The sequence below is a fragment of the Camelina sativa genome, chromosome 18 (genome assembly GCF_030686135.1).
Source record: "Camelina sativa cultivar CO46 ecotype springtype chromosome 18, ASM3068613v1".
NCBI classification, from domain to species: domain Eukaryota; kingdom Viridiplantae; phylum Streptophyta; class Magnoliopsida; order Brassicales; family Brassicaceae; genus Camelina; species Camelina sativa.
Genome location: NC_141897.1, coordinates 6,127,385 through 6,144,631, shown reverse-complemented (window position 1 = coordinate 6,144,631; position 17,247 = coordinate 6,127,385). Strand labels below are relative to the sequence as shown.

At 30.7% G+C, this 17,247-nt stretch overlaps 4 protein-coding genes and 2 pseudogenes across 4 annotated transcripts; 4 read left to right on the top strand and 2 right to left on the bottom strand.

Annotated features, from left to right (window-relative positions):
- Positions 1-629: 629 nt before the first annotated feature.
- Positions 630-2,838, top strand: LOC104760716 (HVA22-like protein i). The gene is made up of 7 exons (XM_010483678.3): positions 630-843; positions 1,234-1,275; positions 1,361-1,459; positions 1,570-1,626; positions 1,723-1,786; positions 1,876-2,085; positions 2,228-2,838. Exons 2-7 carry the CDS (start codon positions 1,244-1,246, stop codon positions 2,660-2,662), a joined length of 897 nt encoding a protein of 298 aa, XP_010481980.1. The 5' UTR covers positions 630-843; positions 1,234-1,243; the 3' UTR covers positions 2,663-2,838.
- Positions 2,839-8,980: 6,142 nt separating this feature from the next.
- On the top strand, positions 8,981-10,199 carry LOC147921599 (AP-2 complex subunit sigma-like; annotated as a pseudogene).
- A 429-nt stretch (positions 10,200-10,628) lies between these two features.
- On the bottom strand, positions 10,629-12,342 carry LOC104760715 (uncharacterized). Its single transcript, XM_010483677.2, has 2 exons — positions 11,826-12,342; positions 10,629-11,159 (listed from the first exon to the last, which is right to left on the bottom strand). Exons 1-2 carry the CDS (start codon positions 12,106-12,108, stop codon positions 10,786-10,788), a joined length of 657 nt encoding a protein of 218 aa, XP_010481979.1. The 5' UTR covers positions 12,109-12,342; the 3' UTR covers positions 10,629-10,785.
- Positions 12,343-12,778: 436 nt separating this feature from the next.
- On the bottom strand, positions 12,779-13,333 carry LOC147921598 (uncharacterized; annotated as a pseudogene).
- A 1,213-nt stretch (positions 13,334-14,546) lies between these two features.
- Positions 14,547-15,007, top strand: LOC104763189 (uncharacterized). Its single transcript, XM_010486597.2, has one exon. The coding sequence runs from the start codon at positions 14,575-14,577 to the stop codon at positions 14,920-14,922; it is 348 nt and encodes a 115-aa protein (XP_010484899.1). The 5' UTR covers positions 14,547-14,574; the 3' UTR covers positions 14,923-15,007.
- A 1,350-nt stretch (positions 15,008-16,357) lies between these two features.
- LOC109130586 (uncharacterized) lies at positions 16,358-16,921 on the top strand. The gene has a single exon (XM_019240285.2). It carries the CDS (start codon positions 16,414-16,416, stop codon positions 16,759-16,761), a length of 348 nt encoding a protein of 115 aa, XP_019095830.2. The 5' UTR covers positions 16,358-16,413; the 3' UTR covers positions 16,762-16,921.
- The last annotated feature ends 326 nt before the right edge of the window (positions 16,922-17,247 follow it).

Genomic DNA, 17,247 nt, shown 5'->3' with positions numbered 1-17,247 from the left:
ATACAAACAAAAATCTAAAGAAAAATTAAAAACATTAACTTATAAAAAGTGGTAAAAACATGATTTTTGTGGTCGATTATATATATAAAATCTATTAATTTTCTAAATAAATTATGAATTTTTGGTTGACTTTCTAAAAAAATCATGAAATTAGTTGATTTTGTCCGATAAAACACGACTTTAATTATTTGATGCAAAAATTTAACTATTTAGTTATTTGTTTAAAAAATAGTAATAAAAATTCGTGATTATTTAGAAATTCAATTTAATGATTTAATCTTCGTTAACAAATTTCATATTTTATTTGATAAAGTTAACAAAACAAAAATCCATGATTTATCTGGAAAAAACAATAAAAGTAAAACAGATCATGCACCATAAAGTAAGTTTCATGTCTTTTTTTTTTAAAAAAAAAGAAAATCTTTTTTGGTAAATTCATGTTTTTTTTTTTTTGATATTTTCCCAAAAACCTAAATGTGTGTTTTATTCACCAAACTTCACTTTGAAGTAAAAAGTCAAGATGATGTAACATTAAAATTAAAAATAAAAAATAAATACCTAGCTTCTAACGGTGTGCTAGAATATTGTAAAAAAAAATATAAATAAAACCTAATATTTTATTAGCCCACAATTGCTTTTTATATTTACGGTACTCAAAAATCCATATATTTTTCAAAGAGGCGTGATTTTAAAAGCAAATCCGAAGAGAGAAGAGAGAGAGAGAGAGAGGTGATTTTGAAATTTCAGATAACGCTAATCTTTTTTACTCTCGCCGGCGTAGTCTCTCTCGCCGCCGCCGTAGACAGTTGGTTCTTCTTCTGCAGACTACAGTTTCCTCCGCCGGTAACTTTTACCTTCCCCGATCTCTCGAATCGGTGTTCGTTTTCTTATACTGAAAACTCGACAAGTCGTCGTATCTATAGCTCTCTTTAATTTAACTTTTTGTTGATTCAATCATCATCTAGTTTTTGCTTATTGAGAAATCATTCATCTGCTGTGTGATTGAGATTTTAGTTCTTCAATTTTGTTTTCCTTAGTTCTTCGATCTGAGAGGGATTACGAAATAGCTGATTTCGTCACCAAACGTGTTCAATTTCACGTTTTACTCAGTAGTTAGCATTTTGCAGTATCTGATTAAAACGTTTCATTCAAAAATTTGAGTATTGGAGAATACAGCTTGCTGAATTAGCTTATGATTATGTTAATTGATGTGTTTTTGTTCTTTGCTTTCAGCTTGTTCAAGATGATTGGATCGTTTCTTACAAGAGGATTGGTGTAAGAAAATCATATCTGTTTGCTGAATTTTTACAAGGATGCTGTTGATTTAGCTCTTTCTTAATTTCATACATTTTTGTTGCAGGATGGTGTTGGGTTATGCTTACCCTGCTTATGAATGCTACAAGACTGTTGAAAAGAATAGGCCTGAAATTGAGCAGCTTCGCTTTTGGTGCCAGTACTGGTATTGTATTGTTGTTAATTTGCCTTTTACTTCGTCTTCTCCCGTTCGCAAGGTTGAAGGTTTGTGTGTCAGAAATTACTTACTTTTAAGTAACTCATTATCAATCACAGGATATTGGTTGCTTGCTTGACAGTTTTTGAGAGAGTTGGTGATGCGTTTGTTTCATGGTTGGCATTCTAAACTAAACCTGCTTAATTATCTCCAACTGTAACAATGTTTTTCATCTGTTTGATGATTGTTTTGTCTTTATTTCTCTCGTCAAGGGTTCCAATGTACAGTGAAGCTAAGTTGGCATTCTTCATATACCTGTGGTATCCTAAAACCAGGGTAAGTGTGTATATATATGATTCTGAAAAGAAAAAAACATAAAGAGTTTTTTTTATGGTGTACATGATTCTTTGTTGATGATTGTTTAGGGTACTACATATGTCTACGAGTCCTTCTTTAGGCCGTATCTCTCACAGCATGAGAATGACATAGACCATAGTTTGTTGGAGCTAAGGACAAGAGCTGGAGATATGGCTGTTATATACTGGCAACGAGTTGCAAGCTATGGCCAGACCAGAATCGTCGAGATTTTGCAGTATGTTGCTGCACAATCAACTCCAAGGCCGCAGCCACCTCAGGTACGTACATTAAGAATCTGCAATGAGTATATCAATACTTGCTGCATTTTTTCATAGAGAATCAGTCAATGCATTGATGATACAATACCTAAGTGAACTCGCATTTAATGATCTGTCATATTCGTATTCGTTTGTGATTCAGAAACGTGGAGGTAGAGCTAATCAAGCTCCTGCTAAGCCTAAGAAAGCCCCTATCCCCCAACCAGAATCTGACGAAGCATCATTACCCTCGTCGTCTAGCTCCTCTTCAAGTGAAAATGAAGGTAGTGAGCCAACCGGTAAAGCAGCAGGCCCTTCAAAACCTAGACCAAAAGTGACATCTGTACCAGTCACAGATACCAAGACTGCTGGTATCACTCAGATAGCACAAAAATCAGTCTCTTCCCCGACTGTGATCCCAACCCAATCAACCACCCATGTGGAAACGGAACCAATGCAGATAGAATCAGTGGAGGGAGAAGCAGAATCAGGGAATGAAAATCCGAATACCGAAGGTCCAAAAGAAACGGTGATGGAGGAGACAATCAGGATGACTCGTGGGAGGTTGAGGAAGACGCGTTCTGAGGAAAGCCGTTGAAAGAAGAAGAAGAGGAAGAAGCTCTGTTTTCAAAAAAATTGTTAATTACTTGCATAACATTTGTCGCTCTTCCCTTTTTCTCTCTTTCGTGCTTCTAGAATTTGGTTGACATGAACTAACAATTAGTGGGAATGCTTGTATGAAAAGTAAATTTGTTTTATTCGTTCTTTCATTCAGTTAGCTGCGTTGAAGTGTAAGAGATAACACTCTTGTTTTGTTTGATTCTCTTGATAATTAATTCGTTAAAATAGGTACAACTACTTGAGAGTAGAAATGAAGCAAGGTCAGTCATAAATTAAGGATAGGAAGCAGTTGAAGGTTGGATTGCACCTAAATGCCTAATCATGTAATCAAAGACCACTATAAAACGAAATTAGAGTGGTTAAAAAGAAGTGGAAGTAGGTTGTTTAAAGCTCCAAAAAAAAAAAAGAAGAGAGATGAAACAAGACTTAAGAAAGAAATATTATTCTTTTTGTGGAGGTGGTTGATAATAATATTTATAACATCTGTTGTTACTTAACAACTTGTTACTAACGCGTGAATATTTGAAGTCGGACTCAGATTTTGGAAAAGCCCCAGAGGTGAACATTTTAAACCATTTGACTCGTATGTAGTATCTATGTTGAGTGAATTAGGTAACTAAAAAGGATTGGAGATTTAGTTAGAAAACTAACAAATGCAGAAAAGTGTTAAGAGAAACCGTACAGTTGGAAAGACGTTACCCCTACTGATGTCTAGATATGAATTTGAGTAGGCTAATCTTATATCGTGAAGCGAGAGGCAAAGCAAAATTTTCGACACTTGTTGTATATAACGGATTCTTATTTCTATTTATCTATTTTATCTGAGAAAATTCATCTATTCCAATATTTAGTTATTTACATTGCATAGGAACATAAATTATTCCCCCTATGGTTATTATGGTGCTTTTGGAAATCAAGAAATAATTTCATCTTTAAGAAAATAAGGACACAGACGCTGCAACTGAGTTGTTGTTGTTGTTTGCAGGATTATTCGTAACCATAACCACCCGTGGCTCATATCGGGATTCGTAAAGAGAGAGAGAGAAGAGCTTCAGAGAGAAGGAGAAAAAATGTCGATCGAGTGAGAGAGCCGTTTGGGTTCGCAACGGATAGTGAGTTAGTGACAGAGGAAAGTGACAATATGTAAAATCAGAAAAAGAAAGATTTTATTTTCTTTCTATATTTCTCTTAATTAAAACATACAAAAATATATCTTTTAGAAATGGGCTGATAAAATATTGAAAGAAAATTAAACAAGAACAAATAGATTTATGGGTCTTAGACTAAATAAACTATTTTTATGGGTTCATTATCATAGATTGTATTAAAAATTAGTAAATTTACACTATATAACTTTTTTTAATTAATGAGGGGTCAACTGACCCCATACTCTCTCACTTGGGTCCGCCTTTGGTTCAGATTGTTATTTATTTTCAGATAGTTTTATCCCATGGAGTTGAAAAAGAAGAAATTAAATTTTAAATAATAAACAAAAATTAAATTTGACATAATGCCTCCTATATTATTCTGATATAATATTTTTAGGACCTCTCTATTAAGATGAAAGTGCATATAATTAAAATCCAATTTATTATAATGAAATAACTATACTGGAAATTTTTCGTCCAATTTAAACCAAACATTACGATATTAAATTACCCGCGTATTTGCATATACCATTATCTAGTATCCTACTATATTAATTGGGAAGCACAAATATAAAACTAACCTTATAAAGTGTAAAAATTACATTGTCGTACCATTGGTTTTAAAGGCAAATGTTTATTTTTTTACTAAGGATAAAAATGTAATTTAAATATAAAGACTAAGAAAATATTTTAAATAATTCGTTGACAAAAAAAAATCTTTTAAATAATTATTAGTTTCCAAAAAAATAATATTTTCTCTCGTTAATTAATTATGGACAAAAATTATTAATTAATTTAAAAAAATTGTAAACCCATCAGAATTTTAAAATGTAAGATTTTATATCTAAGTATCAAATTATTATTTAAATAACTATATTTGGAAAATTTTGTTAAGATTTTAAATTATGATTCTCATATCATCTTTCTTTAATTTCATTTGCAAATTGTTTTGAAGTATCATAAAATACATATGATAAATAAATATGTAGAATCTTTTCTGCATATCTTGTGATTTGAATTTTTCTGCATATGTTGGTAAAACTAAAATTATGTGATCAATAAAATAATAACTTTTATTTTCTCACAATTAGAATATGATAATTAATACTTTAAAATAATTCACAAAATAATGATGCAAATACAACCGACAAACAATATAAAATGATAATATATACATCAAAACAATTAAAATACTATAATATTCTAAAATAATTAGAATTTAAAAATATATATGTAGATTAACAAAACAATTGTAATATTAAAAATGAATACTGTCTCAAACAAAATAACTTTTTAAAACAAGTATAATAATAACTTTTATTATTGTATTATAATTTTTGGAGAAAATATTGATCCATGCTTTATAGCACGGGATATATTATAGTATATATAGTAAACATTCAAACATTCTTTTCCCATAACAATTAGCAGTGCAAGAGAATGATAGCAAAAACGAAAGAAGTTGACTTCATGAATCATCATGATGATTAATAATTGATGCTTCGATTCATACTATATTCTAGACGTGGCAAAACTTAAGTCGAAGCCCACATGATTTTGATTTACAAATTAAAGTTAATCAAGGCTGGTTGCACAACACTGAATAAATTGATTATATTAAAGGTGTAAATAGTTGCACAATTAAAGAAGTTGAAAAAAATTTATTCAACCAATTTTCACAATGAAGAGGTTGCAATTTTTTTCAATCCATTAAACTTAAAAATTTGAAAAAATAAACAAGTTAAAAAGATAAAGTGTTCAACTTGTTCATCCACATTTATGGAGATGAATAGCTTGAATGAATATCATTCAACTTAATTTTATTTAATTTAATATTTTCAAATTATTCAATTTTGTGCAACCATTTTATTCAACTTACTATTCCTCCAAATACATCAAATTCCCAATATTGGGAGGAATCGGTCATAAAAATTGATAGCTTCCTGCATAATTTTAAATGACGACAACCCTATTACAGTCTTAAGTATCACAACTGTCATTCATAACAAGCTTTTACATCAACAAAATATTCAAAGCAGAGAATTTCATGATATATATGCAAAATCTTACAAGAATTGGAGCGATGTGATGCCCGTTAGAACTTGTGGGAATGAGCCTATTCCTTTGGAATTGAACCAGTAAGACAGTTGCGGTCAAGGATCCTTCACCACTTGTTATGCATTAAGAATATACTATACATGTAACATTTTGGGAAAGTAGATAAAATCTAAAATTATATACTCTTATATATGTATAAAGTCTGTAATAAATTAAAAAATTTCGTAGGTTGTTGTGTTTTACACTTAGGTAGAGATTTCAAAAGAAATATTCTATCAAAATACTAGGAAAATTATGATGATCAAATTAGAGGAAAAATCAAAAATAATATAAGCAAACATAAGCAATGTAGAAGTAAACGTTAAGAAAATATATATAAAAATGACCCAAAGACAGAGTTGTATCAGTGGCGGATCCAGAATTTTTTTTGGTATAGGGCACAAATAATTTATTATTATTAATAACAAAATTACATAACAAAAATAGTAAATATAACTTTCCATTTTTAGTAATTAAATTTTTTTTTACATGATTTTTAATGTATATATAATTGCATATTAGATATATTTAAAATAAAAAAATTATATTTAAACATATATTATTAATACAAGATTATCCTCTAAATATATTAGATAAACTACAAAAAAATTGATAATATTGTATACTAATTTTGCAAATACTTTTTAATGTAAATATAAATATATTTAGTAGTAGGAAAGGAAGATTTAAATTTTGTTAAAAAAGTATAAGGTAGTAAGAAAATAAATAAGACTGAATCACTAGTTAACCAATCAGAAAGAATAATTAAAAACATATGGTAGACTACTTAATAAGGGAACGTTGGATATGGAAATTAAAAAGAAAAAAAAAATACAAGCATCGGACCCAAAGACAGAGTTGTATACAGTGGCGGATCCAGAATTTTTTTGGTATAGGACACAAATAATTTATTATTATTAATAACAAAATTACATAAAAAAAATAGTAAATATAACTTTCCATTTTTAGTAATTAATTTTTTTTACATGATTTTTTAATGTATATATAATTGCATATTAGATATATTTAAAATAAAAAATTATATTTAAACATATATTATTAATACAAGATGATTATCTAAATATATTAGATAAACTACAAAAAAATTGATAATATTGCATACTAATTTTGCAAATACTTTTTAATGTAAATATAAATATATTTAGTAGTAGGAAAGGAAGATTTAAATTTTGTTAAAAAGTATAAGGTAGTAAGAAAATAAATAAGACTGAAACACTAGTTAACCAATCAGAAAGAATAATTAAAAACATATGGTAGACCACTTTAATAAGGGAACGTTGGATATGGAAATTAAAAAAAAAAAATATAAGCATCGAACTCGTTTACCAATAGTGCATGGGGCACGGCACACTAATACCAAATGAACTAGGAGAACAAGTTATACTATAGTCCATTAGATAATTTTTAAAACTTAGTCTGGGGCACGTGCCCCACCCATTAACCATGTAGATCCGCCCATGAAGTTGTATATATGTTCAAATTTGAATAACCAAAACAAAAGTAGATGCATATTAATCATAAACTACACAAAATTTGTATGCATCATATTTACTAGAAAATGTTGGAATCTGTGACTGTAGAATCATAAACATAAGTTATTTTACTTTTATAGTTGATATTAAAAGCGATTAGTTGAGTCAAATTGAGCTAATGGATTGAAAAAAATTTGGTACACTTTGTCAAATTAAGATGAATAGGACCGTAGCAAACAAGTCTTTATTTCCCAAATTTAATAACGTCGACCTATTTTCCTAACATACTTTTAAAAGCATTTCAAAATTAACATAGAAAACCATATGTCTAATTTAATTAATAAAAATAGTAGAACTTATATCTTTACATTAAAATACCAAAAAATACATTCTTCAAAATACAAAAAAATAATGTTCTGTGGCCAGACAGGCTTATGCTCTAGCTAGCATTTCACTGCCAATTGTTGGGTTCGCTGGTCGTGTTTTGGAGAAGAACTGGGAACATTTATTGAATTTAATGTAGGATACTAATGTTTCTGAAGAGATACGTTCTGTCATCCCATGGCTGCAATGGGGTATATAGAAGTGGCGGAACAACTTTGTCTTCCAGGTGAAGCATGGGGATATAAGGGAGTTGGTGGGTAAAGCTTATCAGGATTCATCTCAATGGATATCAGCGCAAGATCTTTCTTTAAATTTGGATAAACAATGGCAAATGAAGAAATCTACTTTGGAGGTGAAATTTAGGAAGCTGGTAGTGGGTATTGTTAAGTGTAATGTTGGTTCATCATGGTGTAACAAGTCTTCCCTGTCTGGTGGTGCATGGATTGCGAGAGATGATCAGGGAAATGTTCTATATCATGCTAGAGATGCCTTTTCAGCCTACAGATTCTCAGGTGCTAACGGCTTTACGTTGTACCATGTAGTCACTGGAGGCGTTAAATAAATTACATGTTACTCAGGTGGATGTTGCTATTGACAATGATACAGCTGCTGAAGTAATCAATAATCCTAGGGAGTGGCTAAGGTACGGTTTCATATTTTGAGACATTCATACTGTATTATAAGAGTTTTCTGACTCGGAGTGCCCTCAAGTTGCGGGCTCGACGAATAAGGTGGCTATGGTTATTGCGAAAAGTGTCATGAGGGAAGGAAGATTTCAGTCTTATTTAGCACTTAGAGGACCTTCTTGGCTTCATGATTGTAACGCCCCTTCTTGGCTTCATGATTGTAACGCCCTGACCACCATCTCTCTTAGTGCGCTCCATGTCCATGTGCCCACCTTTTTTATGGGTCTTACGTCCTCTCACTAGGCCCATGAACCTTTTCATATTCGACGGTCGGTTTGCTACGTCCAGGAAGATTTAAAGACTTATTTACTGTTCCTACAAATCACTACATGATATTTTCCTGTGTTTTTTTTTCACTCGCACTGTTTCGAGAATCACTTCCCGAAAGATCACCCATTCTGAAACTACTCCAGCTCAAGCATGCTTATCTCTAGTTTTGATCTGAATTCTTCTTATGTTGTTTCCAGATCCGATCTTGGTAAGTACTATGTTCCTCTCGAAGAGTCCGAGAAACACAAAGTCGAATAAGAGGTTCATCGAATCGCGACTCTAAATTTACCAATTTTGTCGAGGTCTGTGATTAATTTGTTCTTGAAATGGTGTTAAAATTGTTGACAAAATAAATAATCACACTAAGGTTTTAAATCATGTTAATTATGCTATTTTGAGTCACACTTTCTACTAAGGGTTTAGAATCATTATCTAATTTTGTTAACATTTTTTCATGTATAGGTGACTTTTTTGTTTACTTGGTTTGTTTTGCAGTTTAGAACACATAAGGTGATATATAGGCGTTACGCTGGTTTGTTTTTCTCGTTGTGCGTCGACATAACGGACAATGAGTTGGCTTACCTTGAATGCATCCACTTGTTCGTCGAGATTTTGGACCATTTCTTCAGCAATGTCTGTGAGCTTGATTTGGTGTTTAATTTCCACAAGGTACCAAAAAACATGTTTCTGTCTTTTTATTTTCTGTGGACCGCGACATTCAGTTTGAGATGTTTATATCGGCCTGTTAGGAACTTCTTGATGTAACTAGTAATAGGCACTAGAATAATATGAACAAGAAAGGGGGAAAGCTGATTAAGAAGTCTTGGACCACTTGGTTTAGAGGGAGCCTTTAAGCTTTGGGAGATATGGGGAAATTCTACAATAAAGTTTTAGGGTTTTTTTTTTTTTTCTTTTTCTCGTGTTCTTGATTGTAACCAAAGAATTCAGGATTAATAGAGGATGAATCGTTCCTGTTCATAGCAGATTAATTGAGTAATTTTATTTTCTTTACCTACTATGAATATGATAATTAAATTCTTCCTTATATATTAAGGGCTTTTTAGAAATGCGCAGTGTGGTTCTTTTTTTTGGCTTTATCATATCAAGCTTGTGTCTCTTTTAATGTAAAGTACCGATGGGTGAATGCGTTGCTGTGAAATTTCTATAATTGTTTGTTGGTTCATTTTAAAGATTCACGGTTTGACAATGGTTATTTCATATAAGGTATACTTGATACTCGATGAATTCATTCTTGCCGGGGAACTTCAAGAAACAAGCAAGCGGGTGTGCATAGAAACCGTCTTTTTCGAGCTTTGTTTATCTTATTGTTTCCACTAAACTGAAAATTTTCATCAACTCTTTGCTTGCAGGCGATCATCGAGAAAAATTTCAGAACTGGAGAAGCTAGAGTGATGAGATGCGAGATTATATTATAGTCAAAAAAGGAAAAATCAGCTATAGGAGTCTTCGATTTTGCTCTTTTCTGTTATGTCTACATTAACCTCAAAAGATAGAAAAAGAAATACACATATTGGACAACTCAAGAAGAAAACTGGTGAGAGACATTGTATTGGGATCCTTGTTGCATAATGTTTAAAAAATCAAAGAATTGATGGAGAGTTTGTTTATATTATTAACCCTGGAATGTGAATAAAGGCAGTCTCAGTCAAATACTCAATTGCATTTTACGACGTAGATTCGCACAAATTGTCATGTCCACATAGGTAGGTTGATGTGTTACCCTTTATGGGATTCACATACAGTATATGGTAAAAGATCTTTCCGCAAATCATCGTCTTTCAAATTCAAATCCACCTGAAAACACCTTTTGACATCGATGCCTATTCTCATATTGGAATCTCAGGTGAATAATGTCGTACCAAACTTACTAGATTGTAATATAAGCGAAACAAGGTCAACGATGAGACGTTATAGCATAATACATAAAGCAAGAATCAGCAAAGCCACATTTACTAAAGTTACCTTGTTCTCTACAAAACAGAATTCCTTACATTTTGTATTTTACATACCCTTCTTTCCTTCTGGACTATGGCCAATAGACTCCAACTGGTTCCTCAAATTCTGATTATCTTCAAGAAGCCTATCATACTCTAGAAGAAACCCATCGGCTTGCTTCCTCAATGCCTCTGTTTCACCTTTCGCCTCTTTTAGTTCTTTGCCTTTGCCTTCACTCTCCGATTCTACTGTCTTTATCTTTGCCTTTAATGCTGCGATTTCTTCCCCGAGAGCTTTCACTTCTTCTCCACTTTTAGTTTTCCCATCCTCAAAACCTCTGTTCTGTTTCTTTGCACTCTCCATTGTCTTCCTCAACAACCGAAGCTCTCTAATGTAATGGTGAAGGCGATCAATCATGAGCGACAGAAACAGCACAAATCCTGTAATATCATAACGTTAATAGAACTAACATAATCGAGAGATAAGTTGTGAAATCCTGTTATTTCTTATTTCTTAATCCATACCTAAATTGATTCTAAACCAAACATATGAGATTAAGATTTGTACTAGAATGGCAATAACATCAATATGATCAGATCTAATCTAATGATGTTAGTAGATAATTCATGAGCGAGGGAAACAACACGAATTTTGAAATGTAAAAAGTACATTAACATCAGGAGTAGCCCTAATCATATCAGATTCTTCTTAGAGTGGTATTATGATCAGATAATAGGATCACAAATTTACCTCATCACACTACTCCTCAATCCAATAACTATACCTACAAACAATTTTTTACTGATTCAAGAGAGTAACTCTAAGCACACCAGATTCAAATGGTAATATGATGAAATCTACTCCTCTTGAAACTGAATAAGGGAATCAAGCTTTGGCCTATCTACATCCTTAATTACTGTTTTAAGACCAATCAATACTAAAGGAAGAGTAAACACAAAGCAAATAAGATTCATATTAGAATTTGGAATATGATTAGATCTAAAGGATCATGATTCGTCCTAATAACACTCTTTAATCCTAACACTATTCCTTAAAAATTTAATTACTGACAGAATCAAGAGATCGAAAAGTTTAGGGATTTATACCCATAAGAGAAGCTTCGAGGAGATGCTTGGAAGCGAGGACCTGATCAGTAGGATTAAGAACAGCACCATCTTCAGATCGGCGACGTATATTAACCAAACCGTAAACGCTCGACAAGAGAACGACGAACAAGGTGGTTCCGATGGTTTTAACAACGACGGGGCCTCGGCCACGTTTGATTCGATCGAAAGTGAGGATGATTAGCTTACGGAGAGGCGTTTTGAAGAGGAGGAGGAGGATTAACGCCATTTCGGAGAAGATCACTGAGTAAAGGAGGTGAATCATCGTTCGTTCGTCGCCGGTGAGAGTATAAAACCCTAGATTTTGATCGGAGAAGGAGGAGTAGAGAGAGAGAAGAAGGGTGTTGTTGTGTCGGTCAATGAATAGATATGAAAAGGGCGTTACGAGTTTTTAAAAGTAAGCTTTCGATTTGTTTTTCTTTTTTTTTTTTTGTTGGGATGTTAATAAAAATGCCACGTCATCGTACTTTCTTTAAATATCGTTCGTGACTTCGTTCCATATTCCGATTAAATAATAAAACGTATTTGAAACACACATGTCGGCAACGAGACACGTACGTCTTTGGGAGGTACTTTACTTTGTATAAACAAAAACAGTTGTGGTCATTATTATGTTCTAAAATCCCTAGACGCTAGCTGGACGCTGCACCACCTTTTAGCATATAGCTGTATACACGACTATATATGCAAGATATATACGGTAAATATATTTTACTAAATATATATATATATCTAATAAATTATAAATATATTATATATAAATAATTAAATATATATAATAAAAAAAATCAAAATCTCTGCAAAAATACTCATGAAATTGTTAAATCAATAATCTCAACCTTCAATTGTTAAAAATATTCATGAATTGTCAAACCAAGTAGTCTAAAACTCAAAAATTGAAATAGCAAAAACGAAAACAGAAAAATAAACCAATTTTAATCTTCAAATTCTTCTTCTCCGTCGACTTGTAGAATCTGGTCATCGTCAGGCTCACTATCAATATCATCAAGTTCTTCTTCATTGTCATATATGAAATCATCTTCACCATCGAACTCTCTAATTTGATCTACATCATCAATTGTTGATCGAAATGGTTCTTCTTCACCTATATCACCTTGTAAATCGAATTGTGAGTCCTCTCCATCATTGGAAATCCCATCAACTAACCATGATTGAGCATTAGCAGCATGATTCACAACCAATATATCAACATTATTCTCTTTTTGTCTCTTTTTTTGGTTCATCAATCTTAAATTGAATTGGACATACACAAGATTATTCATTCGACTTACAAGTTTGTTTTGTTTCTTTGTATGTACCTACATATAATAGTAGGCAGCAATATAAATAAAGTGAACCATTGAACTATATGCATAAAAATCAAGGTAATTGAAAATTAGAGCAAAATAATGTCTAACCCCTTCAAATGTACTCCAGTTTCATTCACATCCGCATGAACTTGTAGTCAAAGCCAAAATTCTCTTAGCCATTTTTGCTAAATTAGGAACAGTATTTCCATATGTTTCCCACCAATAAACTAAAATTGTAAAATATAAACCAATGTAAATGAGCTAAGTAAATAAGTGATATGGTCGTGATGGAGTAGAACTACATGCTCTTCATTTATTTGAAAAAAACCTGCTCTACTCTGTTTGAAAAAAACCTGCTTGTGCTCTGTTTTTTAAAAATATGTTCATGGTCTGCTCTATTTTTCATGCTCGTGCTCTGTTTTTAAAAAACATGCTTTTGCTCAGTTTGAAAAATAAGTGAAAGAAGAGTACCTGGATCATAACCTTCTTTCTGGCAGCCTAGGATGGCCCATGGGTTTCCAAAGTTCCCTTCTTTGTTTTTGTAAATCGCCAGTTCAGAGGTGATGACTTGATATTGTGTGTTGACATCATTGGGGAAAATTGTAGAGACATACTTATTCTGTTAGATGCAAAGGATTGTCAAGTCGATCCTTAATCTTTTTTTTCAATGATACTCAATATCAGCTTAAAACGAGCGAATTGGAATGGAAAACGTTAACATAGGTTATGAATTTATGAAAAATTTCTTTTTGTAATTATTAATTATCGACCTATAATATTTTCATTTTTACAAACTTATCAATAAGGTTACAACCTTTTTATTTATGTAAAAAATGATGTTGCACATTTTATAAATACAACTTTAGTGAATCTCAGATTTTTTTTTGAATTTTTTTATATTGAAATGTTGTAATAGAAACATACTAGTGGCATTTCTTTGTCATTTAGATAAGAACTTTATTAGTTTGACTTAGAGTTTTTATACATTAAAAATAAAATCTATTTGTATGTCAAAATACCAAAAAATAGTTTGATATATTTAATACTTTATATATTTCAGTTAGTTATAATCTCATATTCAAAAATTTGGCTTAGTATTTTGATGATTTAAAACAAAATTACAATGTTCTCCATTTAAACAAGATATCTTTACTTGTATTAAATTTGTCATTATAATTTTATAAACAATAATTTAAAAGGGAAATTTAAACGCTCATAACGTATTTATTTGTCAAGTAAATAAACTCTTTCTCATTATTTTTTTTTTAGTTTTGTAGTATGTTATGATAGTTACGTTGGGTTTTCAATTACATATAAATAACTAATGTAGCTTTGTGTCTATAATATCATATACAAAACACACATCCTTACATTCTTTTCATATAAAAATAATAGTCGGTAAATTTCACGTATAAGTACATATGGCTAAATTTACCTCTCAGGTTGCTATGCTATTCATTGTTGTAGCCTTGGTTTGCGCCTTTGTTCCTGTATTTTCGGTCGACGAATCTGAAGCAAAATCGTTATGGGATACTTGTCTTGTTAAAATCTCTCCTCACTGTGCCTTGAATATAGTTGTCGTTGTTTTTGGAAATGCACCCTTCAATGATTCTTGCTGCCACGATCTTGTTCAAGAAGGAAAACTGTGTCACGATACTCTCATTAAATATATTGCTGACAGACCAGCCCTAATTGCCCGTGAAACACTATATTTGAAGAAGAGGGACGACATGTGGAATCATTGCGTTGCAATCTCGAAAACTGTTTAAATTATTTTGATGTAAAACTTCATACTTTTGTTGTAACATTTGCTTTATCCGAAATATCCATTTCAGTACTTTTACAAAAAATAAAGCAAAGTAAATCTCTTTGAGGATAAATAACACAACTTTGTATTTCTAACAAAACAAAAAAAAACAAAATTATCTCATATGAATTTTAATCCGTAATCCAGATATTAATAGGACATATATATTTTTTTTGACTGAATTCAGTATTTATATATATATATATATATATAAATATATTAAATTTACAACAACTGTATAATCCTAACAAGTTTTCTACTATTTATTCTAAATAATGACATATTATTTCGATCAATCTCAAAAGATAGGTCTAAATAATGATATATTATTTGGTCAATATCAAGAGATAGGTAAATATATATATTTTTTTTATCTTTATGCTTGGCTCCAATTCCTCAAATAATAATATTAGAAGAATTACAAAAATTGATTAGCAAAGCGTAAAAAATTTCAATTTTAATTTCGAAACTGAAACAGGAACATAAAGAGGTTTGGAACATTCGAATAAACTGTAGATTAAATCATGTAAAAACGATATTATATATTAGTATTATAACCATAGATTACTAGGGCTAAAATTTGATTAGAGTCCTTACCCACAAGTGGATTAGGTTGACAATGAAAATATAGTCCACATAACCATTAACCTCACTTGCATGGCATAATTTATATATCTATGTTTTTTTGTTTCTTAATTTGATTATCAAATTTTCTTTCTATTCTCTTTAATGAGGGATCCTTTAAACATTTTTATACATCTATATTCAGGAAATATTTTCTCTAATTTACGAAAAATTCCTTTTTGTAATTATTAGTTATCGACCTATAATATTTTCAGTTTTTACAAACTTATCAATAACGTTACAACCTTTTTATTTATGTAAAAAAAGATGTTGCACATTTTATATATACAGCTTTAGTGAATCTCAGATTTTTTATATATATATTGAAATAGTGTAATAGAAACATACTAGTAGCATTTCTTTGTCATTTAGATAAGTACTTTATTAGTTTGACTTAGAGTTTTTATACATTAAAAATAAAATCTATTTGTATGTCAAAATACCAAAAACTAGGTTGATATATTTCAGTTAGTTAGAATCTCATATTCAAAAATTTGGCTTAGAATTTTGATGATTTAAAACAAAATTATAACATTCTCCATTTAAACAAGATATCTTTACTTGTATTAAATTTGTCATTATAATTTCAAAAAAAATAATTCAAAAGAGAAATTTAAACGCTCATAGTGTATTTATTTATCAAGAAAATAAACTCTTTCTCATTAATTTTTTTCAGTTTTGTAGTATGTTATGATAGTTACGTCGGGTTTTCAATTACATATAAATAGCTTATGTAGCTTTGTGTATATAATATCAAATACAAAACACACATCCTTACATTCTTTTCATATAAGAAATAATAGTCGGTAAATTTCACGTATATGCTCATATGGCTAAATTTACCTCTCAGGTTGCTATGCCATTCATTTTTGTAGCTGTGGTTTGCGCCTTTGTTCCTGTATTTTCGGTCAACGAATCTGAAGCAAAATCATTATGGGATACTTGTCTTGTCAAAATCTCTCCTCACTGTGCCTTGAATATAGTCGCCGTTGTTTTTGGAAATGCAACCATCAATGATTCTTGCTGCCACGATTTTGTTCAAGAAGGAAAAGTGTGTCAAGATACTCTCATTAGATATATTGCTGATAGACCAACCTTATTTGCCCGTGAAACACTATATTTGAAGAAGAGGGACGACATGTGGAATCATTGCATTGCAATCTCGAAAACTGCTTAAATTATTTTGATTTAAAATTTGATACTTTTGTTGTAACATTTGCTTTATCTGAAATATCCATTTCAGTATTTTAACAAAAAATAAAGCAAAGTAAATCTCTTTGATGATAAATAACACAACTTTGTATTTCTAACAAAACAAAAAAGATAAAATTATCTCATATGAATTTTAATCTGTAATCCAGATACTAATAGGACATATTTTTTTTTTTTGCTGAATTCAATTTTTATATATATATAAATATTAAATTTGCAACAACTGTATAATCCTAACAAGTATTCTACAATTTATTCTAAATAATGACATATTATTTCGATCAATCTCAAAAGATAGGTCTAAATAATGATATATTATTTGGTCAATCTCAAGAGATAGGTAAATATATAATTTTTTTATCTTTATGCTTGGCTCCAATTCCTCAAATAAAAATATTAGAAGAATTACAAAATTGATTAGCAAAGCGTAAAAAATTTCAATTTTAATTTC